General features: G+C 44.5%; 1 protein-coding gene across 4 annotated transcripts in view; it reads right to left on the bottom strand.

Annotated features, from left to right (window-relative positions):
• The window catches only part of ARHGEF3 (Rho guanine nucleotide exchange factor 3), a 299,011-nt gene that overhangs the window by 52,958 nt on the left and 218,450 nt on the right, over nt 1-27,603 (bottom strand). Inside the window, exon 1 of one of the 4 annotated variants that reach the window (XM_045862140.3) lies at nt 17,420-17,660. The exons of the other annotated variants lie outside the window; for them this stretch is intronic. Within the exon in view, the coding sequence (XP_045718096.1) occupies nt 17,420-17,515 (96 nt within the window). The 5' untranslated portion in view covers nt 17,516-17,660. Of the gene's footprint in view, nt 1-17,419; nt 17,661-27,603 lie in introns of those variants that run through there. 4 annotated transcript variants of the gene reach the window in all.

Raw genomic sequence — 27,603 nt, 5'->3', positions numbered from 1 at the left:
CAGATGATGATAGAGATGTCACAAGATGGTCTAGGCAAATCCACAAATTAAACCATCAGCTCTCGGGGCCACAAAACTGAACACATGAAGGTTGGAGAGATGATAATTATTCCCTGAACATCAAGTCTTCTCGGCCTGTGCCAGTCAGCACCTACGGCATCTGGCCGAAGTCGGCCTGAGAGGTGGCTGCTTTTGGGAAGCCTTGATAAAGGGGGAGACATCAGGGGGACATGTGACTGAGCTAAGACAATGCTGGCATGAACCTCTGAAAGCCTGCTCAGTCCCTGCTCCAAACAGAGCCTCCCATAAAAAGCAAATAAAAAAAGAGGCTCGAAAGAAAATCACATTTTATGACAACTTCTGTGGTCATCCCAGCTTCATTTCCTCCAGGCCTCCCCGTTTCCTTCAAGTCTAAAACACATGTTGGCAAAACGCTATAGCTCCCTAATGTTCATATACACTAAATGGCAAAATGAAGGGAAGGAGGGGCGTGGGGCGAGGGAGATGGATTTCAGCCAGTATACCCTGCAGAAGCAATTAATCTTACTACAGACTCTGAGAGGGCTAATGTTCAGGGCAAACCATTTTGTTTCTGAGGGCAGACGTCAAGCAACTTATTATCTTTATTCTTCTGATTATCATTGAATTTGTGTCCCTACACTGGAAAAATAAGCTGACCTACTTGTCTGCCATGGGGAAATTCATTTTTGCTGAATGACGGTGATGGGATAAAAAAAAAAAATGAACCTTGGGAAATAATTCAGTAAAATATGGGACTCTCTCAGAGCTGAAGCAGGCAACAGCAGCCTAGGTTACGAACATAATCTCTTAGCAGTGCTGGTAAAATAAAACAGAACCACTGTTTCAAGACACTGTATTTTTGGCAAATGTTTCCACTCCTCAATTATTTTCAAAGTTATTCGTTTCAGTCAACATTATAAGGGTAAGTCAACATTTGTCCTGGCAGCAAGCCCAAATTTGTTATTTTATTAGTCTGCTACTGGTTAAATTGGCCCAAGATTAAACACATCTAATAAACAGCCCTAAAATTTTGGAGTTTAGTAGAAGACCACATTCAAGTTCTCTTACACAGGATGTTACCATTAACCTTGGGCAGAGGGGAAATGTACACCCACATCCCAGTTAAGTTCCTTTTAGCAAACGCCAGCCCATCTCCTGAAACTCATTTTGGTCATGCCCAGACATGGCACTCCAGACCTTCAGAGAAAGAGGAAGCCAAATATTTAGCTCTCTCTGCAGTCCCTGGGTCCACATCTGCCTTCTGAACGTCAAGCAAAACTCTTACTTTCTCGAGGCAGACAGGGCCAGATGCTCGGGGCTGAAGTGCTTCATGAGTTTGACCTCCTAAAAAAAGTCTCAGGGCTTCCAGCAGGGTCATGCCTTTGTGGCCCTGAAGGGAAGGCAGCTCTGGGCCCAGAAAATATTTTCTCACAGTCAGATTCAGGTTACGCATTTTTCACAAGAACGCCACAGAAACGATGTGCCCACCATGCCACACCCATCTGGGGGTCTAGAAAATGGGGTCAAAGGACACACCTCTGGCTGCGGAATGCTAACAAGGTACCCAGAGGTGGCAGGGGTGGCCTAATCACAGGCACAGGGCCCAGAGGAAGGCCTCCTCTGTGGTTCTGGGGTTTTGCAGGCAGTCATTTCCTACTGACTTCTTGGAAACCCTTGGGTAGGATATAAATTCTGCATTTGTTTTTCTCTATAAAAGGGAATCCCTGGCTTCCCCTTGGGCTGAGTTGGAGGGGAAGGGGGAGGAGAATGCCACTGGGGATTCCACCCCTACTTCAGGGTTTGGGAACTGCCATGTACAGACCATGTATTTGCTGAGGCTTCCCCAGAATTTAGGAATAAGCCGAAAGTAACAAAGTTCTTATCATGCTGGCCCAAAGAATGTGTTGATTCTTTGCAAAGGATCTAAGGATAAAATATGAGCCAACCTTCCTGGCCAGAGCACAATGCCCTATGACCTCAGACCGACAATGTAACCTCCATGGGCTTGGTCTCCTCCCCTGTGAAGGGGGGGTGACTCTTCTACCCGCTCACAGAGTTGCTGGGAGGATGACATGAGATCATGTGTGTAAATGTGCTTGGTACAAGCCTGCCCCATAAGTTGCCTCCTGTAAATATCAGATTATTGCCCTTATTTCTAATGCCCAAGGAGAGGTGTGGTCTCTCCCCAAGCCTGCTCTCTTGCCCTCATCAATTTCCTGCAGCACTAGATTTTGCCCTGGGCATCCCAAGGATAAAGCTTGAACTCCATGTCACCTGCCACACCACAATCTCACCAATGACATGCTCCTGCCACTAGGCCTCAGGTTATGAGACCACATATTTTGATTCCACATTCCTGCCTTGCCTTTCTTCCTGCAGCTTTATCATCTGTTTAGTCAAGCTCTGGCTGGATAGAGCAAAACTGGGGGTGGTTTGGCAGGATCCAAGGCTATACTGGAGGAGAGGAAAATGTCAGCCATGAAATCCCAAGATAAGACCCTGAGTTGGGGAAAGGAATCCAAGTGGGTCTTGAGGTCTTCATCAAAACCCTCCCACCTAACCCAACATAGCTAAATTATGGGCTAGAAGAGCTGGTCTCCAATCTTGCCAGATCCCAGTACTATCTGGGATTAGGCATTGATAGGAACTCTGGGCGTTCAACCCATGTCAGATGAGCGAGGTGGAATTTCTCCCCCAAATAACAAGTTACCTTGGGCTTCCAGAAAGGACCATGCAGACTCACTGGCATGTCCTTTCTCTTTTTCATCCACCTATTGTCCTTTGAAGCTCAGCATTAGCTTCGTTTCCCAGAAACAGGAAAAAAAGGTACAAAAAAAAAAAAAAGATGCTCAGATCTTAATCTCAATGTCCCAAAGGAAGGACAGACTGTTCCAGCTGAATTTGGGATAATCAAACATGTCTCAGGCAAGAAAAGCTGACAACCAGGTCTGCCATCTGACTGAAGACTAAGCTGGGACCAGGGATCCCACATACACCTGCTGGGTAAAACCTACAGGGACATCTGACCAAGGGCACGGAGTCAGCAGGATGAGAACATGGACCCCCTTCTCTTGTGGCCCAGTCAGCTTCTATTTTTGATAAGAACAGTATCTGAGCAGATGAGACTTGCAGAAATGTGGCCTCCAGAGAGAATCATAAACTACATTTGTCACACTCTCTGGTACCCCCCCCCAGCTGTCCCTCCTAGCACAATTTATCCCTTCAAATCATTGGGTTCACGTGCATCCTCAACAGTACATGCCTCCAGTCAGAACCAGGGAACACTGCACCTGGGGGTTTTAGAACAGTCTGCTCTCAACTGAGAACAGAATACACTGAAATCTGATTATTCAACATGGAAAAAGCTACCAGTGGCACAGCCATAAGGGATTGACTGAATTGGGGAATAAAATAATATAAATTTTAAACTTTCCTGTTTGCAGCTCTCTGCTGACATTTACCACCCACTGAGCAATGGTGTAGAAAAATAAGGTACAAAGCATGCTGTTCAGGAAGCTGTGAGGCAGGTAATCTATAATGGATTCATATGGCCTTTCTGTTGGCCCACACACCCCAACTGAGCAGATGAATAGCTTCAAAATGTTATCCCCTGGGAGATGTGTGTGCGTGTGTGTGTGTGCGCACGCACAGAACACAAGACTAACTTTATTTGAGACAGTTTTCATTCTGTAGCACATTTTTAATGACAGGAATAAAAAAATGCCCACTAACAATGGATTTTTCCAAAGACTCATAACAAACACTGGCTCTCAGTGCTGTGCATTTGCAACCTTGAAACATAGTGATTATGTGTTATTTCTAACTCTGAGCAATTAATATGCAACCAGATGTATCATTATCTACAGTGTATTAAAATTCAGAAGCCTGCAAATTTGAAAAAGAGTGTATCATGCACAACAAAGGAGGCAGAAGCCTCAGAGACCTGCTCTGCTCCCCATGTCACTTGCAGCTTATTTCAATTACAAAGTCACAAGAGAGAAAATGAATAGACAATGCAGTTGACTTAAAAGAAATGAAGTAGATACAAACCTGTGACTTGACTGTTTGGTTTCATAAAAAATGTTGGTTTAGCCATTGGAGATTCAGTGGTAAGGGATGCCAGTAAGAGTTTCCAGAAAAGACAAAGGCAGTTTTGTGGTAAAAGAAAAATGTTATTTATTGTGGCAGAAAGGGGCGAAGTTCCCATGAGTCTTCAGCTCAGGCCATCTACAGATGGGAGGGTTCCTTTGGAAGACCACGTGGGGTCTAACCTGGCAAGATTTCCCTAGAGAAGTTTCCCTAAGCACCCTCAAGGGATGGAGGGAAAGTCTCACTGGCCAGGTGCTCGCTCCTCTGCCCCACCATTTAGGAGTGAGGGTCTGGGACTGCTCCTGAATTTATAAAGCAGGGCTGCACAGAGAGGTGTCAGGGGCCACTAACCCTGCAAAGCCTCCAGAATTGTTATTAAATTACATGCTGCCAGGTTCCCTACCTACTCACAGATTCTAGCAATTTTTTAGAAACAGAAGTCGTCCCACACCTGACCCAGGTGTGACTCATCTCTTCTGACTGTCAAAAAGAGAAGGAAGTGCTAGACAATGGGGACTCCTAGGAGGGGAGGTGGAGGTACCAAGAGCCATGGAGTCACCCCGTGCCAGGTGTTGGCACACGCACACTCATCTATACGATACAGCAACCCCATCACCTCATTTAATAAAAGAGGAAGCAGGTGTTCAGAGAAGTAATGTGACTTGCCCCAAGTCATACCCAGTAAGAGCTGAAATTCAAATTTAAATCTACCTGACTTGAAGGGCGCCTGTGTGGCTCAGTCGTTGGGCGTCTGCCTTCGGCTCAGGTCATGATCCCAGGGTCCTGGGATCGAGCCCCCCATCTGGCTCTCCCTGCTCGGCGGGAAGCCTGCTTCTCCCTCTCCCACTCCGCCTGCTTGTGTTCCCTCTCTCGCTATGTCTCTCTCTGACAAATAAATAAAATCTTTAAAAAAATAAAAAAAAATCTACCTGACTTGAAAGCTTTCCCTGCCACCCCCACACCAGCTTCCCGGGATACACAACTTCCTCTTATAACATAATAGCAACAAGACTGACAATGACTTCATGCCAGGCTGTGCTAAAGCGCTCTCTATGCACGATTTCCTTGATTTCTCTTAAGTTAGTACTATTAATATACCCATTTCATAAAACAGGCAACTGAGGCTCAGAGGGGTTAAGAACCTTTCCTAAGGTTACACAGCCAGGGGCAGAGCCAGGACTGAGCCCAAGGCTGCTCCTCAGCAAGACCGGTGATCTGAACCACAGCCTGCTCGTTTCCTAAGCCCTGTGGGAAATAAAGAGGGTAGAAGAACAATGGAGACTGAGGCAGGAAGCTGAAAATTTGAAGCTGTTCGTTCCACATTCAAGCCCTGTCACTCTGGAATCAGCAGCCCCTCCTGCCTTCCTCCCTTTCCCCCAGCATCTTAGAGTGCCCAGCCAGGCCCAGGTGCCCTGCTCATGTGCCCCCTGTGGACACTGCCCTCTGTTAAGGCACACCTGGGGAATGGTGTGTGAGCATCCAGCATCAGGGGGCTCACTGGATGACCACCTCCCAGTACTGCCCCCCTTGCAGTCTGTCAAAATCCCTAGCGAGATTGCCTGCTTACCCATCTCCTTCCCTGATTGACAATCACTGTCTGTTAGGGTTCTGAATGACTCGGTCCAACTCAAGAACAAGTTCCTTGAGGACAGAAAGCATGCCTTTCTCTTTTAAACTCAGGAGAAATTGTTAGGTAGAGTCTGGTCTCAATAAATATTTACTGACAATCAGAGAGCATTAGGGGTCATTTTTAGTTGTTTGACTCTTCACCAAGTTGTAGCCATCATGCTATGGAATTTCCCCACATTTCTAACAAAGGACCTATTTATAATTAAAGCACCCTGCTAATGAATAGGGCAGGAAGAACTCTCAAAGCAACCTAATCCTCCTCACCTGCACTGGGTCTGTCCCTGCGGTTGGAGCTTGGTTAAGATTCCCAGATGATGTGTGTCAGATGGGAGCCAGCCTTGGGGATGGATGACAGACTCTTCATCTCCCATGACCAGGGTGCCTCTCTACCCTGAGCTCACACCCCACTCCCTGCTTGAAAGTCATTCTGGGAATATCAGAAAACTATACTAGGTTTTTTTTTTCATCCTGCCTGGCAGGAATGAACGTGAATCTTGCCAGTGTGCTTGGAACATCTTTTGTTTTTTAAAAAAATAATGGCCAGTGCCAACTCAAATCCCTGGGAAATTGGGTGGGTATTTCCTACAAAGGAAAGAGTGACCTCCTAGCAGACCCCTTGATAGAGATGATCAGCCACAGCTTCCACTCAGCTGATGTACACTGAAAATAGATGATACTGTTGTTGCTAATGATCTGCGGAACGCTTGCTCTGTGGAATCCCTTTGCAAGCTCATTCGTTTGCACAGGTCCCTTGGAAATTCTCATTTAGAGATAAGGAAACTGAGGCTTTAGAGGATGAATCACTGTCCAAGGTCTCCTGGCTCCAAATGGCCAACTTGGGATTCAGACGTGGCTCAGTCTACCCCTCAGATCCAAGTTCCTAACCACCACACTCTGGGTCTGCCCCAAATTAAAATGCAATCTTGCCCAATCCTTCCCTCAGGGTGAAGGGGAAAAGGAAGAGGATGTGTTAAATGATTTCAGCTGGAACTTGGGGACTTTGAAGCTTTGAAAAGAAAAAAAAAGATTTTTGTTCTTAGAAGAGAAATCCAATTTTTTTTTTTAATTTGCTAACATCTAGTCCAGGATAATTTTCTATGACATATTAAAGCCCATCTTTATCTGTTTAAAAATATTAATATCTGTAATCTGGGTCCTATGTTCGAAGTCCAGATTGAAGGTTTAGTCTGTAAGCAGCTGTACCCAAACTTGGGAACCTATTGCTGCAGAGCTTTGGCCATAGAAAAACCCTCAGAACACACGGAATGCTGTTTCCAAACTCTCGCTACCATTGTTGACAATTTTTTTGCCAATGTATATACCACCTGAACTATTACATAGTTAATGTTTCCTTAAATTACTCATCTTTTACTTAAGTAACCATATTGTAAAAACAAACACTGCATCTGTCATAAATAGAAACTAACTTGAAAAAATGAACCCTATTGTTAAATTCTTATTAGATACTCTTGCCTGTCTGAAGCTTCTAAGCCTGAGGCCTGAGCTTTGTTAAAAAGGGGAACTAGCCCATGAGAGACGATGGACTCTGAAAAACAAACTGAGGGTTCTAGAGGGGAGGGGGGTGGGAGGATGGGTTAGCCTCGTGGTGGGTATTGAGGAGGGCACATTCTGCATGGAGCACTGGGTGTTATGCACAAACAATGAATCATGGAACACTTCATCTAAAATTAATGATGTAATGTATGGGGATTAACATAAGAATAAAAAAAAAGGGGGGAACTAGCAAGTGATAGAAAGGTGTTAAAGACATACTAGCTCCAAACTAAGACTTTCGCCTCGGCATGATCAGAAGGATCAGAAGGACAGGAAGAGAACAGAAAAGAGAATTATTGTGTGTCTTATCTCTGTATCCCCTTGTCCCTGGTATCATTCAGGCTACTACAAATGGTATGAATCCCACCTTCTCAGAAAAAAGTGATCTGAGCCAGTCTTCTCATCCCAGAAATAAAGACTCTGAGGTCCCCTGAGCCTACTTGTGTCCTGTCCCCAGCTAGTAGGGAGGCTCTTGTAAGAACCAGCTTAGAAATAAATGCTGCTGAAGAAATTCAGATTTAAGCATTTTAAGAGTCCTCCAAAGCAAGTCCCCGTTCCCTGATGCTGAGCCAGAACAAAGATCACTCTCCTCGGCCCTCAGAGAGTGGACGTAAAGCATTCAGAAACTAACAAGACAACCAGGCCAGTCTTCAGATGCGCTCTCTTTTAAAGCTGTCCAATTTAAGTCACCATCAAACAGCTGAGGCGGAAGGTGACTTTTCACCATGTGTCTGTGGCTAACACTTAAGTTACCATCAATTCTTTTCCTCTTGTTAATAGTCTGTTTCCTTCACAGTGGTTTCAGACCCCTTTTGCAAGGCCACACCCCTGAAGCACCCAAGGAAACCACCAACCAGCAAAGAGAATGGCTGAAGGTGTGTGAGAATGAACAAGACCCCAAAACCTAACAGGATGCTGATGAGCCACGTGCACCCCTCCCCAACCTGTGCGAAGTCAAACTTAAGAAGAGTCTTCACCAGTGACCTTTAATTATCTTCTCTGTATTTGCCTGGGGTCCTTCTTGACACGCCTGCGTCACTTGGGGATTATGAAATGTTAGCATTTCAATGTAAGATAAGACACTTGAGAGGGACGCTTGCACTGGCCTTGTGCTGGGGCCAGGGAGCACACAGAGGAAAGACTTAATCACTTGTCCCCCTGAGGTATCAGGCCTGTAGCTCCTTCTCTTTCCACCCACTGGCTGCTTCCCTATTCCCTTCTGAGGCTTCTTCCTCCAGGAAGACTCCAAACTTCCAAATCTGACAATGGTGGCACTGGCTGAACATTTAACTTTATATATTTTTTTCAAGGTCCTGACATAGGCTCTCAGTTTTATTTCACTCAGGTTGCCAACTTCTCGTGCTGTCTACAGAAACTGTCCCCTCCGGGGAAATGCTCTATTTCTCCTTACCCTTTAATTATCGCCTCTGCTGCAAACATTAGATCTGCAGAGCTCAGGAAGACATCATTTTAAGGGATGTCATCTACATGTACAGAAGTTTCTGTCCATCCATTTTTTGTGGGCTTCTTGTTTAATAGTGATCACACATCAACTATAAAGCAGGCTTTGCACTTGAATCTGGTGTGCAGGCCACGGGGTGGGCCCACCAGTCCACTGGCTCCCAGGGGAGGTCTCTGCACGCAGTGTTCTAAGTTTAATGGGGTTCATTCGAACACCCCCAAAATAGTGCTGCTTACCAACTTCACTCAGGAATATGACTGGGTTAAGCCAACACTGTGGTGTGCCAAGAGGTCAAGGCTGGGCAAGGAGGGCCCAATGTTTTGGCCCTGCCTCCTAATCTCTCTGAATCTCTGTTTCTTTGGCTGACAAACAAAGAGGACAGTCCTTGCCTTGCTCAGCGTCCTCAGCCAGTGCAAGGTTCAAAAGAGATCATACACGTGAAAACACCTGCCTGCTATTTGAACACAGGGCGGCATTGCTGTGCATTTAGGGAGCTCGGTGAGAGAGGGACAGGGGCTGCATCCCTTTCCTGACTTCCCTACATCCCACGTGCTTATGTAGACACTTAAATGGATTATATCATGTGTGTAATTATGCTCAACTTTTTTCCTTTTTATTTTTTATAAGAACAGTAACGCATTTCTGTTGGCTAGTGTGAAATGGATCAAATGATGCCACTGACCCCTGTAGCAGAGGCCATGGTACATGGGGTCATCCCCTCATTATAGGTCAGAGAGGTTGTTGGCTTTTCTGTCTGTGATAAATAAACAGGAAAGGATGCTAACCTGAAATGAGAAACCGGACTTCAAGCTTCAGCTCTGCCATGCTCAGTGGTGTAATCCTGGGAAAATTACTGAATTTCTCTGATTCTTAGTATCCTCACCTTTAAAATGGGGCTAATTATACTCAGGTGAAGAAAAGAATATAAAAGTGCTTTGAAACCTATAAAATGCACAAGCATGCAAAATGATCATTCTTGCAAATAATGTCATTATGACAACTCTGGACACATGGCATTGTTCCCCCTAAGATCTGGAATACCGGGTCCAGAGATTTGAACCTTTTTTTGTGTTTTAATATACACTGAAGAGTACCTTCCTTCCCCACAGATGCATGTTATTTCCCTGCAACATCCCCAGGACTCGGTTCTATCATGTCTTTAAGATATTTGTGATGTCAAGTAGGTATGAAACAGTACCTATTATTATTTACCTTTTTCATTTCTATAATTTCTTCTAGAGTGAGCATTTAAATTATGTTTACTTTCACAGTTCCTTCTGTGTGAACTACCTATTAGTTTCTTTTAAAGCCCACTTATCAATGGACACTTGGAAGGTCCTTTTGCATCTGTATAAATTACTTATATGACAAAGATATTAATTTTCAGTCTGTCATCTCCAATTCAAAAATCTTATTCAATATATGAGTCTACTCTTCTTGCCTAAGGAAGCACATTAAACATAAAAGACACCTTGTTTGGGCGCCTGGGTGGCTCAGTTGGTTAAGCGACTGCTTTCGGCTCAGGTCATGATCCTGGAGTCCCTGGATCGAGTCCCGCATCGGGCTCCCTGCTCGGCAGGGAGTCTGCTTCTCCCTCTGACCCTCCCCCCTCTCATATGCTCTCTCTCATTCTCTCTATCTCAAATAAATAAATAAAATCTAAAAAAAAAAAAAAAAGACACCTTGTTTGTTGATATAGCATTATACAGTGTGTCTGTAGGCTGATCAATACTCAAGATTTCCAAGCACACTGAGGATGTCCAGTGGAAACAAGCAAGGAAGAGAAAGAGATTGGACAGTATGTCCCATTTGGAAAACTGAGAGGAACCAGGACATCTGGCCAAGAGAAACAAGCACCTGGGGGAAGTGTGTGTGTGTGTGTGTTTGTGCATGCACATACACATACATGTGCATGTGTGCATGCAGAGTGGGAGTAGATGGGGAGAGAGAGCAGTTTTCAAATATTTAAGGAGATAACACATGAGAAAGTATTACTGTATAATATTCAGTTGCAGAAAGCAATGTTACAATTAAGAGAGGATTCTTTCATGATCCACACTGAACAAAGACAGAATGTTCAGGCTCAGAAGGTAATGAGCTCTCTGTCTCTGGAGATGTTTAAGCAGAGATAGAATGGATCCAGCAGCGGGTTAGCACTGGGCTCCATATCCTTAACAGGACTTTCCTACTCTAAGGTTCTCGAATGCAATGACCCTGGGTCATTTCCTGGAGGCTAGTTTTGTTTGTTTGTTTCATAAATCCCCGGAAAAAAAAGCTTGTTTTGCTACTCCTTGCCTCCTCATCTTAAGAGCCAGAGGAGGGGGAAAAAAAAAAAAATCCAGTGAATTTACCGTTGAGATTTCTGGTTCTGCTCCAATTAATTGAAGTTTAGTAATAATCGGGGCCACCTTCTCACAAAAGAACACAATGGCTCAAACACAGAAGGTCCAGACACAAGTGTTTCTAGACTTAAAAAGAACCACTCCTTTCCCAGCCAGTAGAAGGTTCAGAAGCCTTTCTTTTTTTTTTTTTTTAAAGATTTTATTTATTTATTTGAGAGAGAGAATGAGAGAGAGAGAGCATGAGAGGGGGGAGGGTCAGAGGGAGAAGCAGACCCCCCGCAGAGCAGGGAGCCTGATGCGGGACCCGATCCAGGGACTCCAGGATCATGACCTGGGCCGAAGGCAGTCGCTTAACCAACTGAGCCACCCAGGCGCCCGAAGCTTTTCTTGATTAACGTGTGACATAGCCTCTTCTAAGCTAATACCGGGTGTCAATTCATAAAAAATGGAAGGCACTAGGAACCACTGGCCTTCGTTCTTGACAGTCCATGAGTCAATACAAAAATAAATGGCAATGCAATCACAGCAATTTCCTCATTTTGTGTGTGACCTGTATGTACACATTACCAACGCTGACAAATTATGGGAGGCAACCGCACGCATACATCACAAATGAAGGAGCCCTTCTAGATAGACACATGCCATTAATAACCATCACATGTGCACAGGGCTTCGCAAAATTAGGATTATTTTCATTCAGTCGTTATGAAAACAGTGGCACCAGTCCAGGATTTTACAGGCAATTGCAAAGTGTCTTGAGAAAATGACACAATTTGCAAGTATCCAGATGGAAGTCAGGGCCTTCCAGCTATTGGTTTAGGTGGAAGCCTGGTGGTTAATGTAGATAAGCAAAATGACTAATTGCAGCACTAACGGTGTCACCTGCACAGAGCTGAGCATGCGGAATTCTGCCAAAGACCAGCTCTTTGGCATTGAGAAACACAGAACGGAAGCTACCCAAACCCTCCCAGATGGAGGCCTGCAGCTCCCATTCCTTTGGGTTGTAGCCGTTCTATGAAGTGGGCTGGCAGAAACACTGAGTAATGGTGGGGTCTCCCATCCAGACACTCAAGAAAAAGTAGGCTTTTGACTGCAAGGCTATTTACTCCAGCAGGCGCATTCATCTTTCATGTGTTCTGTGGTGAGGAGACCAGTGATTTAGTCATTTAGACGCAATGCGATGTGGTTGGGAAAGTACAGACTGCAGGGTCAGAGTGGGGTGTGAATCTTGGTTCCTCCACCTAGTAGCTCAGTCATCCTGGAAAGGCTACCGCCCAGCTCTGAGCCTCAGTTGCTTCTTCTACAAAAAGGAGCAAGTACACCAACCTCATAGGATTGTTGCAGGGATAAAGAGTGGACCTACAGTAAGGGGCCCCTAATGCCCTGCTGGGCGCAAAACAGCACTCAGAAAATTTAGGATAGTGATCATTAATTAAAACTGTGTGGGAAATCTTTTCAAGATTCAGAAGTCTTAATGATGATGAGGATGCTACTTATTGAACACGTATTATGTGCAAAGCACTGGACTAAGCACGGTACGTGAGACATCTCATTGACCCTCACTATGACCCTAGGAGGAGAAAGCTCATTATCCCCATTTTACCACTGAGGAAAACAGGGCTTAGAGAGGCAGAGTGGCTTGTGGAGGTGTAGCTAGGACAGAGTAGCTAAGCAGGTAGTGGAGATGGCATTAGGGCTCAGTCCAGAGTTGATACCCTGAACATCCTCAAATGTACATGTGTAAAGTCAACATGTTTTCCTTTAATAGACCTATTCCTAGTTCAGGTACATCCTATCCTGGAGGCCCAAGACCCCGCAAGACCCCATGTGAACAAGCCCCAGAATCATGGGCTGAATGGCCATAACCAGATCCTATCAGCAAGTGATGGCCTTTGCCTATGTAACTCCATGTTGCTCCCTTCCCAGCAAGACCTGAAGTCAAATGATTCATGGACTCTACTTATTTGGTCACTTGAAGAAATACCAGGATTCTAACCGCAATAACTCCTCAGAACTATTTCCATGCAGTTAGTTGTATATCATTTCAGTTCAACACTATATGATATAGATTCCAAGAAATGTATAAGTTACTGGAAACCATTTGACTCCTTTAGCTCTCCAGCTGACATGCAAGGAGTATAGCCCCAGATGCACACAATTTTCAAGTCCACATGTGGACTTACTGGTGCATAAATTACGGCAGGGGCACAGGGTTCACTTTACCCTTTAAAGCTGAAGCTTTAAAAGTACTTCCCCAGTTACATAAAGTACTCATGATTATATATTTAAAAGAAAATATTTTAAAGCATTTTACACGTCTGTTAAGTTTTCATTCCACTCCCTTTTTCTTCACAGAGGTAAACACCCTTATGTGCCATAAAGTATGCTGGTATGAAATGCTGGACTAAATCCATTAGGAAACCTGGCATTGGATCTTGGTTCAGCTACTGATTTTCTTCATGGCTCTCTGCAAGTCACCTCCCCTCAGTGTGTTTATTCATAAAGTAAGGAGAAAAATACGTGCTTTCTGTTAACCCTACAACATGGTTATGTTCTTGAGTGAGACACTAGATGTGGCACTTCAAAAGGAATAGAGCTCTGTCATTTCTAGGTACACATCATCCCAAGGGCCACACAAGGCTCCTGGAGGACTCAAAATCAGAACATACACTTTTGAGAGACAAAGGCAATGATTACAAATGCTGCTCACTAAATCTGCCCTAACTCTAACCAACATCTGGGATAGTGAACCTTAAAACCAAAAGTGAGCTGTCCATCAAATTGTCAGATATATTCTTAGAAAGAAAATAATGGAAACATCTCTTTGTATTTTCATTAAAAATGAAACAGACCCCAAACTCTTAAAACCTTCTTACCAGACTCCAGCATCCTTAGCCAACATATCCACTCATTTGAGCTTTCTTTTTTTTAAAGATTTTATCGATTGATTGGGTGTGAGGAGGGTGGGGGAGAGACAGAGAGAGAGAGAATCCCAAGCAGACTCCATGCTGAGTGCAGAGCCCGATGTGGGGCTCGATCTCATGATCCTGAGATCATGACCTGAGCTGAAATCAAGAGTCAGATGGTTAACCGACTGAGCCACCCAGGCACCCCAGAGCCTTCTTTCTTTAAAAGCGAACCTCCCCATGTGGAAATAGTGACTTTTAACTTACAATCAGCGGGATTCATTAAGTGCTAACAGCTTTCCTTCTAGTAACTTGATCAGGTGTTCAGAGCAGTTAACATGCCTGGAAGGACCAGTCCTTCCTGGCATGGGAATAAGCAAAACATAAATTAAGTGAAGCTACATCAGTGATCAGAAGAAGCAAGCTTAACCATGCTCACATGATACCATGCTTTTCTGTGAAAGTCGAGAGCCATGGACTAAAATGGACTAAGCTCCTTGGATTTCATAGTTAATGATTAGAGCTAGAAGAATCTAGCTGGTTTTGGTTAAACACTTGCAACCCAACTCCTACATCTATGCCATAAAGAAATACCAGATTAGGAAGCAGTATTATATTAATATCATAATCCATGTAGAATACTATCAGTGTTTAAAATAAATATTTTAAAGAAAATAATTTTTAAAAATAAATATATCACCTTTTTTCTTTCACTGGAAATTATCACTGAAATTAAGAAAATTACAAAACACTTAAATCCCAAGTAGAACTTTAGTTACAATTTGCATTTAAGAGAATGTTTGTTGTTGCACATTTTTCACTCAAGTGTATGGTATTAAATGCACATCACTGCACACCAGCCCCTTCTCCACAACTCTTTCCTTAAGTGGCTTTCCCCAGCACGCCTGCTGCAACCATGTAGAAGGCACTTGCCCGTGCAGTGCTCCTCCCCATAGCAAATTCCGAAGGAAAAGCCATTACATGTCTAAAGGGCACAGGTGCTTTGCTGCAACTGCCTCTGAAGGTCAAAAAGTACTTTGGATAAGCCAGTCCTTCTCTTTATAACCCACCTTCTTTTTGGAAAAAAAAAAAAGATCAATCTTAAAAAACTACTTTCATAGGAATTAACAGTCAGTGCCTAATTTATAAACATGTATATAATCATGTTTTTCAAAAGGCCTACCAGGGTATGCTGTTCTTTAAACACTTCCAAATACTGATGACACCTGCTGGTAGAAAATATATTTTAGTTAATTGCTGATGGAGAAGTAAGGCCTACAAGGGTTGACTGTCTTTTGCATGGACAGTGAAACCAGAAAACTACCCCCTACACTCAATTTCAGTTTCTTTTTCCAACTTTGCCTATTTGTCATTACCAGAAAATGAAGCTAGGAGATGCACTGGACTGGACATCTCTGCCTCAAGATGTATACAGCATACACGATACTTCCCTGATTTAAACTGTACACATACACAGAAAACACTCAATGGGGATACCTGAAAAATATTTACCATTTCAAAAATTGTTCCTCTCCCATCCTTACTCCCATACCAGGACATCCCCATAAAAGGAAAATAAGTCACATTTTGTAATTTGGATCTGGCTAACATGAAGAAAATTAATATTTGACATTTGGTGATACATTTCTTTCATCACATTTGTGATATACAGATATATTTCTATTCTAAGTATAATAATAAGAAAAAATCAAGCAGATGAGTTTTACCTAAGCTGTTAACTGAACTACTCAGAAAACCCAGGACTAAGGGAGAGCAAGAAGGGACTAGTTAGAGTCCAGAGCTATTCTCACTATTCTTTCCTTTGATCCATTTCAATTTATTAATTCAATTTGGTTATGCTTTGCTTCCTTCCAAAAGGAATTTGAGAGATACTAGCTTCACTGCTCCTACATTCATTAAATTATGAAGTTCCTATTGAAAAATCATTAGATCCATTCCAAGCCTGAACAACCTGAATTCTATGCTGGGTGTTATCTTGTCAAAACTTAAAAAAGAGTCCAAACACCATTAAGACCATTACACTTCCACAGCTGCTGGGAACAAAAACTCTTTGTGAAAATACACAACTGAGCTGGAGTGTGGGGTGGGGGTGGGGGTGAGAAGTTAGTTGTGCTCAGCTTACAGAAAGCTGATTACAACTGGAGACTGTTTGGAGTCTTGTCAGCTTGGAGGAACTCTTGTTAGAGGCAATGAATCTTTGATGCTGTCCTCCCAAATATACATAATTCAGTGAGCCAAGTGCACACAGCTAAGGAGACCCAAGTGTGGTGGGTGGGTGGAATCCTCAAGACGGCTGCACCAAGGTCGGATGCACATCTGCCTCCAGACTTTCCCCAGTCATGGTTGGACAGAGTGACAATCTCTCAGATACACATATGAGCAGCAGTGATGAGCTGGGTCCTGTGCGTTCCACTATAGCTCGGCCACAGCAAAGCTGTGGTCTAGTGAAAGCAACTATATTCCCTAAGACCCTCAAAAACTGAGAAGGATGCTTTCTCCTCTAGCTGAACCCAACCTTTAAGACCAGTGAGCTCTTTGCCAGAGATATAACACACACAAGTAAAAGGCAAGATTAAACACAAGCGAGGAGGGCTCTCTCACATCCTCCTGAAGGCACTGGAAAGTTCCCAGAAAGGGAAATGTTTCCAGTGTTCCAAGACAGTTTCCCACTGCCCCAAGGAGTTTAATTCATTTTCAGGATCCATGTGCAAGACACTGAGATTACTCATTTAGCCCCCAGACCCCCGGCTGAATGACCCCACTGGCCACAGATGACAAACAGAGGTGCCAGGCCTTGTCTTTGCTGCTAAACAGCTGCAAGGTCAAGCCTGACAGGTGAGATGGCCCCCAAAGGCCTCCTCTTGCTCCCCAACCCAGGCAAGAGGAAACCCAAGCTTAAAAGGTAGCTCTTCACTGACATCTGAGCCTAAGGATACAGTAAGAGAATGTCCCTCTGCCAGGTCTAGGCAGAAGATTGACAGTCTGAGAGCCTTGCAGGATGCAAGAGGCCAGGGCAAAGAGGCAGCTGCTCTCTCGCCAAGAGGAAGAGGGCCAGGGACAGGGGAGGAGGCTCATGATGATCCACAGAGAAGGGGCAGAAGAAGGGAGGCAGAGATGGAGAGTGAGACATGGAGGGAGAGAGAGTGTGTGTGTGAGAGAAATGGGAAAAGGGAGAAGGAGGGAGGGAGAGGGAGAGAAAGAGGAAGGGAGGGAAAGAGAGGGGGAGAGAGAGGGAGGAAGAGGGAAAGGTAGAGGGAAGGAGAGAGGATGGGGGGAACACACTGAATGAGAGATGCAAGCACCGAGAGACTGACACAGCGAGGGAGCCAGTGAGAGATGGAGCGAGACAGAGGGACAAAGAGACAGACCCGGAGAGGTCCAGGTGGAGGCCCTACCTCTGCGTCCTTGGCCGGACTGCTGGCCGGGGGTACCTCCAGGCTGCAGTTCGCCCGCTTGACCGTGAGGTAGAAGGGGTAATCCTTGGCCACCATGGTGGCTGCCGGGCCTGCTCTTTGGGATGTCACCGCTGACCCGAGGCGACCACAAAACTCCCTGGCGAAAGGGGGCCCCAGCTCCACGGTGCCGGGCGGCAGCGTCGGTACGGAGACTGACAGCCGGTTTCTTGCCGGGCGGGACCGACTCAGCTCTCCGGCTGAAAGCGGGGAGGAGCCTCGGCCGGGCCCGCCCAGCTGGGGGTGGGGCGGAGCGCCGGCTCGGCCCCGCCCCGACGCGTCCCCGGAGGGCCGAGGTACCGCCCCGTGGAAACCCCCCAGCGCCGCGAGGGGCGGACCTGCCGCGGGACCCTTCTTCGTGCGGGCGGGACGCGGGTGGAAGAGGCGGCGGGTAGAACCGAGGCTGGGGCGAAGCTGGGCGGCGGGGAGAGGTGGCCCCGCGGAGGAAAAGGGAGCGTTTTAAAAGCCCACGTTAAGAAGAGACGCTATTCTGTTTTGCCTTCTTCCCAGCCAGCCTCCCCTCACGCTTTTTTTTTTTAATGAACGTCACTGGAGTATATAATCTATAAACAGTAAGATGTGCCCATTTTAAGCGTACAGTTAGTTGAGTGTTGACAAACGTAAACACTCACGTAACCACTTCTATGATCAGGAAATGTATTTCCACCAGTTCCAGAGACTTCCTTTGAGCGCCTTCCTTTGCACCCATTTTTAAATATGAAGAGGCTGGTTAGAGGCAGCCAGCCACTCAGAAGGGCAATCTGACAGGGTCTGTCAAGCTGTGCGGCGTGAGCCGGCTGGCTGTGCCAAGTCTTATTGGAGAAATACATTGTAAATGCCTGATAGGCAATTCTAAGATCATCTGCTGCAGCCCAGTCTGGGACAAACAAACCCCAAACTGGAAACAACTGTAATGTTTATCAACAGGGAGTGCTTAAATACATTTTCCTCCTTATAGAACCCCACTCAACAGCAATCAGAAAGAAGGGGTCTAGGGCTGCGGCATGGAAAGATCTCCAATGCATTAAATTCAGTTAAAGAATAATTGCAGAGTAAGCACAGTCTCCTACCATTTATGTTGAAAACATAGCTAATTAATACCATGTATTTTCTATAGCAACATGTAAGTAAATACCTTTGAAAACCATCCAGAATGATGCACAGCAAACTTATGAGTCCCTTTGGGGCTAAGGGGAGGCAATCAGTGCCAGAATGTACACGTGGGATTAAAGGATTAAAAGTAGCAAAGGAAACTTTAAATTTACAGCTATTGTTCTTTAAAAAAAATTTTTTTTAAGATTTTTTTTATTATTTATTTATTTGACAGAGAAGGAGAGAGAGAGAGCACACAAGCAGAGACAGAGGGAGAGACAGAAGCAGGCTTCCCACCAAGCAGGGAGCCTGATGCGGGACTCGATCCCAGGACCCTGGGATCATGACCTGAGCCGAAGGCAGACGCTTAACGACTGAGCCACCCATCTTAAAATTTTTATGACAAAAATATATGTGTTACTTGATAAATTAGAAGTTAATTTTTTAAAATATTAAAACGATCATTGTCTCAAAAGTTATTTTGTGGACTGCACTGTTGAACTTTTCCTCCCTCCTATCAAAGTCATGACCACAGCAAGTGGTGGTCTGGAGAGATGATGTCTTTTGTTTTGACTTCTTAGGTGTATAGGAGGTAATGGGAATGGAAATATCTAGACCCTGTTGCAGTATTCTCTGCTTCCAGCTAAGGCCAGAATCCAGTTTCCACTTTCCAGGCAGGAAACATCATGCATGATACATGGCTCTTCCATCCCAGGTACCAAACCCACACCCTAGCACTAAATTCACCTACTTTCCTGTCCAGCTAGTCCACAAACTGCTTTAAGAAAAGGGAGAATCTATCTGGCCAGTTTTGCTAACCCTGTTTTTGCCACACATGTAAAGGAAACTTTTGAATTAGTGGGTTCCAGTTGAAATTGAAGAAAGCACCTGAGTTTTTTCCCCCTCATATATATATACCCTGGAGCACCTGGGGCTCAGTCGGTTAAGCATCCGGCTCTTGATTTTGGCTCAGGTCATGATCAAGTCCTGAGTCGGACTCCATGCTCAACGGGGAGTCAGCTTGAGGATTTGCTCTCCCTTCCCTTTGCCCCTGCTCCCCTCAAATAAATAAATAAATCTTTATATATATATTTTTATATACACACACCCTATTTATTTATATATTTATATATTTATATATATACCCTAAAGCAGTGGGAAGGAGGTGACTGAAGATGTTTGGGATGAGAAAGATGCCTCTGGACCACTGATTTTTCCTACTCGTAGTCCCAAACACAACTTTATTTTTTTAACCCAAGCTGTGCTGATGGGGAGCTTACATAGATGCTCCCTGTAAGCTTGACCAAGCTTGGTGGGGATATGAAGGGAAACTTATCTCCAAGGGCAGCCAACTAAAGCAGCCCTTGATTAATTCTGCTGCCAAAGGAGGGCCAGGAAAGGCAGTGACACGCCTCATTCAGGGTTCCCCTGGCTGCCGAGGATATGAGCTGAATCACGTGGAGCTGCTCCTCATTCCCTTCTTCCTGCTCTTCTGGCCCCCATAGGCCCACCATCTCAACTAGATGACTCAGGCTAGCAACAGCCCTTTTGGGGACAGGCTTAGATCCCTGGTGGAGCTCACTGGGCCTTATCCTCCAGTTGGGAAGTGTACTTCCAGCACTAGGTGAAGAAAAGAATGACCCTAGCAAACTACGACTGGTCTTCTCTCTGTGGGATCCTCAGGGCTGGGCAGGAAGTCTGATGTACCATAAGCCCAGTGTGGTAATAAATAAACCCTATGGAAAAAAGGGGACTTTAACCTCAAGTTTGAGTACAACTATTGTGGAGCAAAGAATAGTCATATTGGTTGATGAGAAGACTGCCATATCTACTTTCTCTTAATAACATTTTTTTTTTGCCCCTCCTCAAAAGATTTGGAACAATAAAAATCAATCAATATACATGGCACATAACACATGTGCAGGAAACTTCTGTGTTTTCTGCTATACATGCTAGCCAGAGGGAGAAAAAGAGAAAGAGAGAAAGAGAGATTGCTAATGATGAGTAACTATTTAAACAGTGCTGGGGGGGGGGGGGGGGAAAGCATAAGCCCCAAGAAGAGTGTGGAAGGAAAGATGGGAATCTGGAGTTCCCTTGGGTGGTCTGATGATTCTCAACTTCTCATAGCATGAATGTCTGACCCCCATAAATAGGGTTCTGGTGTTTAAAGATATATTTTTGGTACAATAAGGCCTGTAAACTGAAGCCAGGCAATTTGGGGTATACATAAGCCATGTATGTGGTCCTTGAGACATTTAGAGGATTTCAAGGGTATTTTTGACCCCATGCAATCTCCACCTTGTGCCCTGACTTCAGAACCTCTGCCATGTGTCAAGCGCTGCTCCAACATTAACAGATTCAGGGTTTGGATATTCTGCCTGGATTCCAACCAGAGGTGTCTGCGACCAAAGACTTTGTCAGGAAGCAGGCTGCTCTACACGAGGGTTCCCAAGCACACCCCCCGAGGCTGGTGTTACAAGTGAGGGAAGCCAGTCCAACTCTGCAATGCTGCCCAGCTGAGTGGGCCCCAGGAGCCTGGCGTTCCCCCATCCTGTCTGTGTGTGTGTTTATGAGCTTAGGAACAACACTGCCCTAACAGTCAGCTTCACTCAAAGCAATGGCACAAAGTGCCTTTCAGAACTTGCCTTCAGCACAACCCGTTATAATCCTATAAAATGCTTCACAGCCGGGCAGTGTTCCTTGCTAGCCAGAAGCCTGGAGACTGGAATAAAGAAGGCTGTTCTGCGTTTCCAGGAACGGTGCCAAGAGCAGGGCCTGCATTCTCGCCTGCGCCGAGCGGGGCTCATTTGTGCTGCTGGTGGAATGGTAGGCCTCCACACACAAGCCCACCACTGGTTATAAGCTCCTTTCAGAAGAGTAGACAGTCAGACATGGCTGAGAGACCATCAATCATCTCAAATCCCACTGCTGTGGCAGTGAGCAGAACAGGCCCAGCATGAGGCTAAAACTTCAGAAGTTAAAGTGGTTGTGGCAATCTTTTCAGCCAACAGGATGATGCCTTGCTCTGTTACCATTATACTTAACATCAGAGTTAGTGAGTTCTTTTTTTTCTTAAAGGTGCATTCATTTGTTCATTCATCCAACCATCCATCCATCCATCCATCCACCCATCAAATATGAAAGAGTGTTTATTACAGAGCAGGTGTTCAATTAGCTACATTTCTTCCCTTTCTTTTCTACCTATTCCTGAACCTCTATGCCAGGAAGGTATGTAATACACATCAGCTCAAGAAATATGGTTGACTTTAATACATGGCCTTTCAACTATAACCTCAGCAGCGAGGTGTGCATTTGCAGAAGGAACTCAGGTGACAGTAGACAATCCCCTAAAGCCCAGCCTTCAAACACGTGCACCTCCATCTGCTTCCTTGGCATCTGGAGCTATTCCTTCTACCCCTGCTAATCTCATACAGTCGTGTAGGTACATGTTGGATACACATGTGTACCAACACCTCTCCCCTCCCCTTTCATTTGGGCAACATTTCCAGTTAATGACCGAGCTCCCTCTCCTCTCTGCCACTTCAGTCTTGATGGGAGAGGGGAGTCAAAAGCCTGAAAAAGTTCTGGCAGTGAATTCTGAGAGATCAGGACTGTGGTTTCCTGCCAGATGGGTAAAAATGGCACAATGAAACACTGATATGATTTTAGATATTATTACCAGGATTACTACTCTCCCCCCTGCCTGGGGTTATGTCCACTGGCTCCCGGCTAGATTTATGAAAATATATCCCTGGATATTGTAAAGCTGGAAGACTTCATTCATGCATTCACTTAAAGATCTCAGTTTTTGAAACAAGTTTGAAAAACCGGTTAAGTGATAGAATCTTTCTCTTTCTCCCAGGATTGAGCTAATCCTGTGGATTACTAGCTATAATGCAAAAATAATCAAGACTTTATGTTTAAAAAAATGGATATTTGTTTTGCCCTGATATACCACAGACAGGTAGGTTCCCTAGTCTCTAGTTCATTACAGCAGTGATCCTCAACTGGGGGCAATTTTGTGTCCCCCCCCCCCGTGACATTTGGCAATGTCTGGGTACATTTTTTATTGTCACTGGGGGAGGGTCCTAGTGGCATCTAATGGATAGAGGCCCAGGATATACTGGCAGACATCCTATAAGGCACAGGACAGCTCCCACAGCAAAGAATTAACAGGTTCAAAATGTCAATAATGCTGCTATTGAGGAACCCTGCATTACACAGAGAGTAGAACTAAAATACAGTGTCAGAGCCAGGATAACCCATTGGTTTTGACCTCAAGAATATTCTTTCTTCAGACCTTGGCCATTGATTGATGTCAAATGTCAGTCTGGGCATGGTGGGGGAAAGAAAAAAATGCTTCAGTGTGCCAGGTAGCCTCAGATTTATTGACATGCCTAGAATCCTTCCCTGTTGTCCAAACCTGACCCTTAAGAGAATAACAGATTTCATAAAACACAAAAGGACAAGAGAACAAAAAGTACAGGAATAAAGGGCGGGGGACAGAAAACTATCTTAAACTCTTCAGATATGAAAATGTACTTCAAAAGGCCAGTGAAAATGAAAGTTTCAACGAAAGGTAATACTTTAAAAAGAAATTGGGGAGGAAGAAGAAATGTTTCAAAGCTTGGTCTTTTCCAGGAAAACCTTTTCCGCCCTAAATTGTTTTGGGGGGCAGCAATTCAAACTCAGTGATGAAATAAAAACCCCAGAGGATTCGATTTACTGTCTTTCTGATACATGGTATTTCTGGCTACACAGTGTGTATGACTGGAAACCTGTCTTCACTCAAGATTTTGCAGTAAGAGTCCTGACTTTCTCCAGTTTGAGCTGATTACTATCAGCAGGTTTGTTTTGCTTATAGAATATAAGCCAGCCTCTAGAACACTTTCTGTATACTACTAGAAGGTCTTTGAGCTTTATGGATAGCCTGCATTTGTTTGAGAGTATTTCATATCTTTTGACCAAGAATTCAATAAGTTCGAATAATATTTATTCCCCCCAGACTACAGCTAATGTTATTTTATATAGGTTTTCTACACTAACCATTACATGGAGGAATTCACATCTAAAATATGTAAATTCTAGCTTTGGATAATAGAAGTGTTTTCTCTTTCATCAACTATAAACTCAGCAATCAAAGTATCATATTTCCTCAAGCCTAAGATGCTGAAGACTGTAATATGTGCTATTATTTTATGTATTACCAAGAAAGAAAAAAATGTTGCCAATTGAATTATAACATGTGATCAATTATAAGATACATCCCAATTCTAGAAAAATTAAAATGTGGGGGAAATGTGCATTTCAATATTAGCAGTATTCATATAATCTGGCTGGGATTTGAAAACCTACATATTTATAGAAACATGACTTCTGGGAATTCAGGGACAATAATTCCAGAGACCACCTGTAGTGAAACCAACTGAGAAGCTTATCAAATCCATACCTCTGGACCCCACTTTGGGATTGCTGAATTGGACTCTAGGAATTTGAATTTTTGATAAACACCCTCAAAGAACATTTGTTTGAGTAGCATGGTGTTGTGAGTTAGAATTATCAGCCAGCCAGCCCCAAATGAACCTGCCCACCTCTCCCATTCCGGGAATATTCTGAACCACAGTTTCTCGGGCCAGAGGTGCCCAGGGGTAATTAGCCCAATGGTTATAGCAGCAAAATCCAGAGTGGGCATGGAGAGCTGCTTATTTGCTCATCCAGTACTGAGGAACTATTATATGTTGGATAGCCTGCTCTGTACATATGGGTGCATCAGGGATACAATGAAAAATATGCAAGTCCACACTCCAAGTAAACTACCAACTAAGCCACCCACCAGGAGACATGTTCTGGCTCTTAGAATTTGATTTACAATCTGGTATCCAGAGTTTCAATTAAAAACATGCTTATCTTCATAGCCAGGGGACATGACTGCATTTAAGTTTTTAAAAAATTAGCTGTAGCAATAGAGAATGGGAGGAGGGCAGTTGGCTTGAGATGTTTACTTGAAAGAGATCTGGGGCTGGGGGGTGCGGGGTGCAGGGAGGTGAGTGGTGTGTGTAGAAGACCTTAATTAGAGAATGAGTTCAATGAGCAGAAGCAGACTTGGGGACTCCTTGGAAGCATGTGTCTCACTCATGTGGTGGGAGCAGAAGTCGGTTGGTGTGTGCTAGAGGGCAGCCCATGAGCTAAAAGTGTTCCTCATTGTCATGGGCGTCTGACAACACTACAGAGGGGACGGAGGGTGTAGGTTCACTGGGTGCTTTGGTTAAGTGGGAGGTGAGTTCTGCTCTGTTTGAATTTTTTCCACCTCACATCCAAAACCAAGCTCAGCAACTCAGGTCTCATGGGCTCACTCTTCTGACTGAACCAAACTTGGCAACAGAAAGCTGCATAAAAGTTCAGGCTTCTAGTTCACCAACCTTTATTGCTGCATGATCATTTAGTTCTTTGGCATGACAAGAACAACTATCAAATGGCTTCCTACCAGATAATTCCTCTCACTCAAGGCTGTCCTTGATCCCCAGGCTGGGGGAACCCTTGCTTTGTGCAAACCCCACCCCAGCACTGAAGACCTCTCTTTCCCCAACACCCATCCAGCTTATAATGACTGATTTGAGGTGCCACCACCACCTGACAGGGAGCTACAAAGGCACAGGGGCCATATTCATCTCGCTCACCACAGGGGCTCCAGCTCCTTCTATCATGCTGGCATATGGTAGAAGGATCCATATTGGTTAAAATGAACATTAAATCGAAGTGGGACTAATCAAAGAACATGTCATGGAAGAGATGAATCCAGAAAAGAATGTTTGCAGTAAAGGAACATAAAATATTTAAAGTTTCTGTGATGGGGGGGCACCTGGGTGGTGGCTCAGTCAGTTAAGTAAGTATCTGCCTTCAGCTCAGGTCATGATCCTAGGGTACTGGGATCGAGCCCCGCGTCGGGCTCCCCGCTCAGTGGGGAGTCTGCTTCTCCCTCTCCCTCTGCCTCCTTCCCTCTGCTCATGCTCTATCTCTCTCTCTCTCTCAAATAAATAAATAAAATCTTAAGAAAAAATTTTTTTTAGTAGACATGGGTAGACACGCTTCTTGAAGAATCCAAACTGCACCAAAACCACTTTGAGAGAAATGTTTCTGCAGTATAAGGCTATGAGGCCCTTTTGGATATTACTGACAGCTTTCAGTTCCTTCCAGGTTTTACACAGACCTGGCAATTTACACTAATTCCGGAACCAGGTGGACTTGCCAGGGAGACTGAAACTAGTGACAAAGTACACCAAAGAGCTTGCTTTCAGAGATGCCTTGTAACATGCTCCTCCGTCCTTTTCTTGCCCTCCAGAGGCACTTTCTTCCTTTTCCTTCTCTAGGTTTTTGATTCCAGGTTAAACTCCCTATATACATTTTTTCTTTTTAACTTGCCATGCTCATACCTCATGTTATTTATATTGAAACTTCGTTCTCTTGAGTTGGGCCTCTCCTGAGGGGCTGACTTTGAAGGGGGAGGGCAGGCTTTTGCCTGGTGTTTCTGCAAGATTAAACATGGTGCTCATCTAAAGTTCTCAGGCTGATGTGAAAGTACAGACTCAAGGACTTTTTCTCCAAGGAAGCCAATGTGAGAAGAAGGAACTTTCTCTGTTGGCTGTTCCATCAAGGGAGGGTGCCACCCTCCCCGTCTGAGCGTCCTCACCTGGAGTCTTACAAGAGATGCTTTGAGAGCTCATTCTAGTTTAGACACAGTACACGGGAAACAAAAATTCATCTGTCAGGGAGTGGGAGGCAGAGAGGGAGGGAGGGAGGGAGGAAGGTAAGAGAGAATTAAAATTGTAAAGCCAACATCACGTGGCTTCCTCCTTGCACTTTAATAACCCAGCACTGTCTGCAGGCTCAGAAAAGCCAAACGCAATGGGTAGGTACAAGGATTGTACTGGTGCCAGGAAAATGCAATAAGACATAACTATTACAAGGTAAGCAATGAATAAACGCCCTGCAGGAACAAAACAGATTTTAACATCTCTGAAGTTGGCAGCCAGGTGCCTGAAACATTGGTCCAGTGCATTCAAAATGCACAATAGATAGGACCACATTCTTTAAGATGAGGTCATACTTCAGGGGATGCAATGGCTGGATAGGCTGGGTTTCTATGATCGAGGGAAGGAGGGGAATCTGATCAGTATTTTCTTTGCCACAGTGAGACCCATTTCAATGCATGTGAGAGATTTTCCACATGCTGGGCAAATTTTCTAGAGTTTTTTAAAGGGAGAACTTTCTGCAGACTACCTTGGCTTCTGAAAGAGGTATCTTTCTCTCTGAGTCGGGAGGGATCTTATTCTGTCCCATGCTGTTATCGAGAAGATCTGAAACTACAACTCTTCTTTTGGGTTCTGCTGTTATAAAATGTGGTTTGGGGTGTCTTGTTACACTTTACCCCCAGAAGTGTTAAAGGAAGTGCCTGTCACCAACACTCAAAAATAAAAATGAAAATGATGCTGGCCGGGCTCAAAAACCAAAGGCATCAGCATTTTGCTTCAGTTTCCTGTTCATAAAACTTTATAAAAACAACCCACCCATTAAAGAAAAAAAGCCCATAACAATGGCTCATTATTCTTTTCCTAAGCGCTTGCCTCATGCCACTCTGAAATTAGGTGCCATCACGTTTCCTGAGTTATGGGCTCCAAACACCACATCCCTTTCCTCCCTTCCTCGCCCCCACCCCACCTGGCATCACTCCTGAATTTAGACACTTCAGTTTAAGAGCTCAGCAGAGAGAGGCCAGCGCCCTCCCTCGTACCTGTCCAGAGGAGGCCAAGCATCTGTGGAGCCTTCCAAATTAATTTCCATTCCCTAGAGAAACTTTTAATATGAAAGGTGCACAGTTACAAAGTGAAGAAAAAAAAGATACCTACAGACTGCACCAGTAAACTGAAAAATAATTATACACACATTACCTTGTGATGTTAATTTTTGAAGAACAGGAAATTTCCCTTCTACCCTGGCTCTACAGTACAACTTTATGGAATATTGAACACCTCATCCTT

The sequence above is a fragment of the Mirounga angustirostris genome, unplaced genomic scaffold (assembly GCF_029215605.1).
Source record: "Mirounga angustirostris isolate CCGP_5_RB_7025 unplaced genomic scaffold, mMirAng1.0.hap1 SCAF_1, whole genome shotgun sequence".
NCBI lineage: Eukaryota > Metazoa > Chordata > Mammalia > Carnivora > Phocidae > Mirounga > Mirounga angustirostris.
This window is presented reverse-complemented; position numbering and strand designations above follow the sequence as displayed.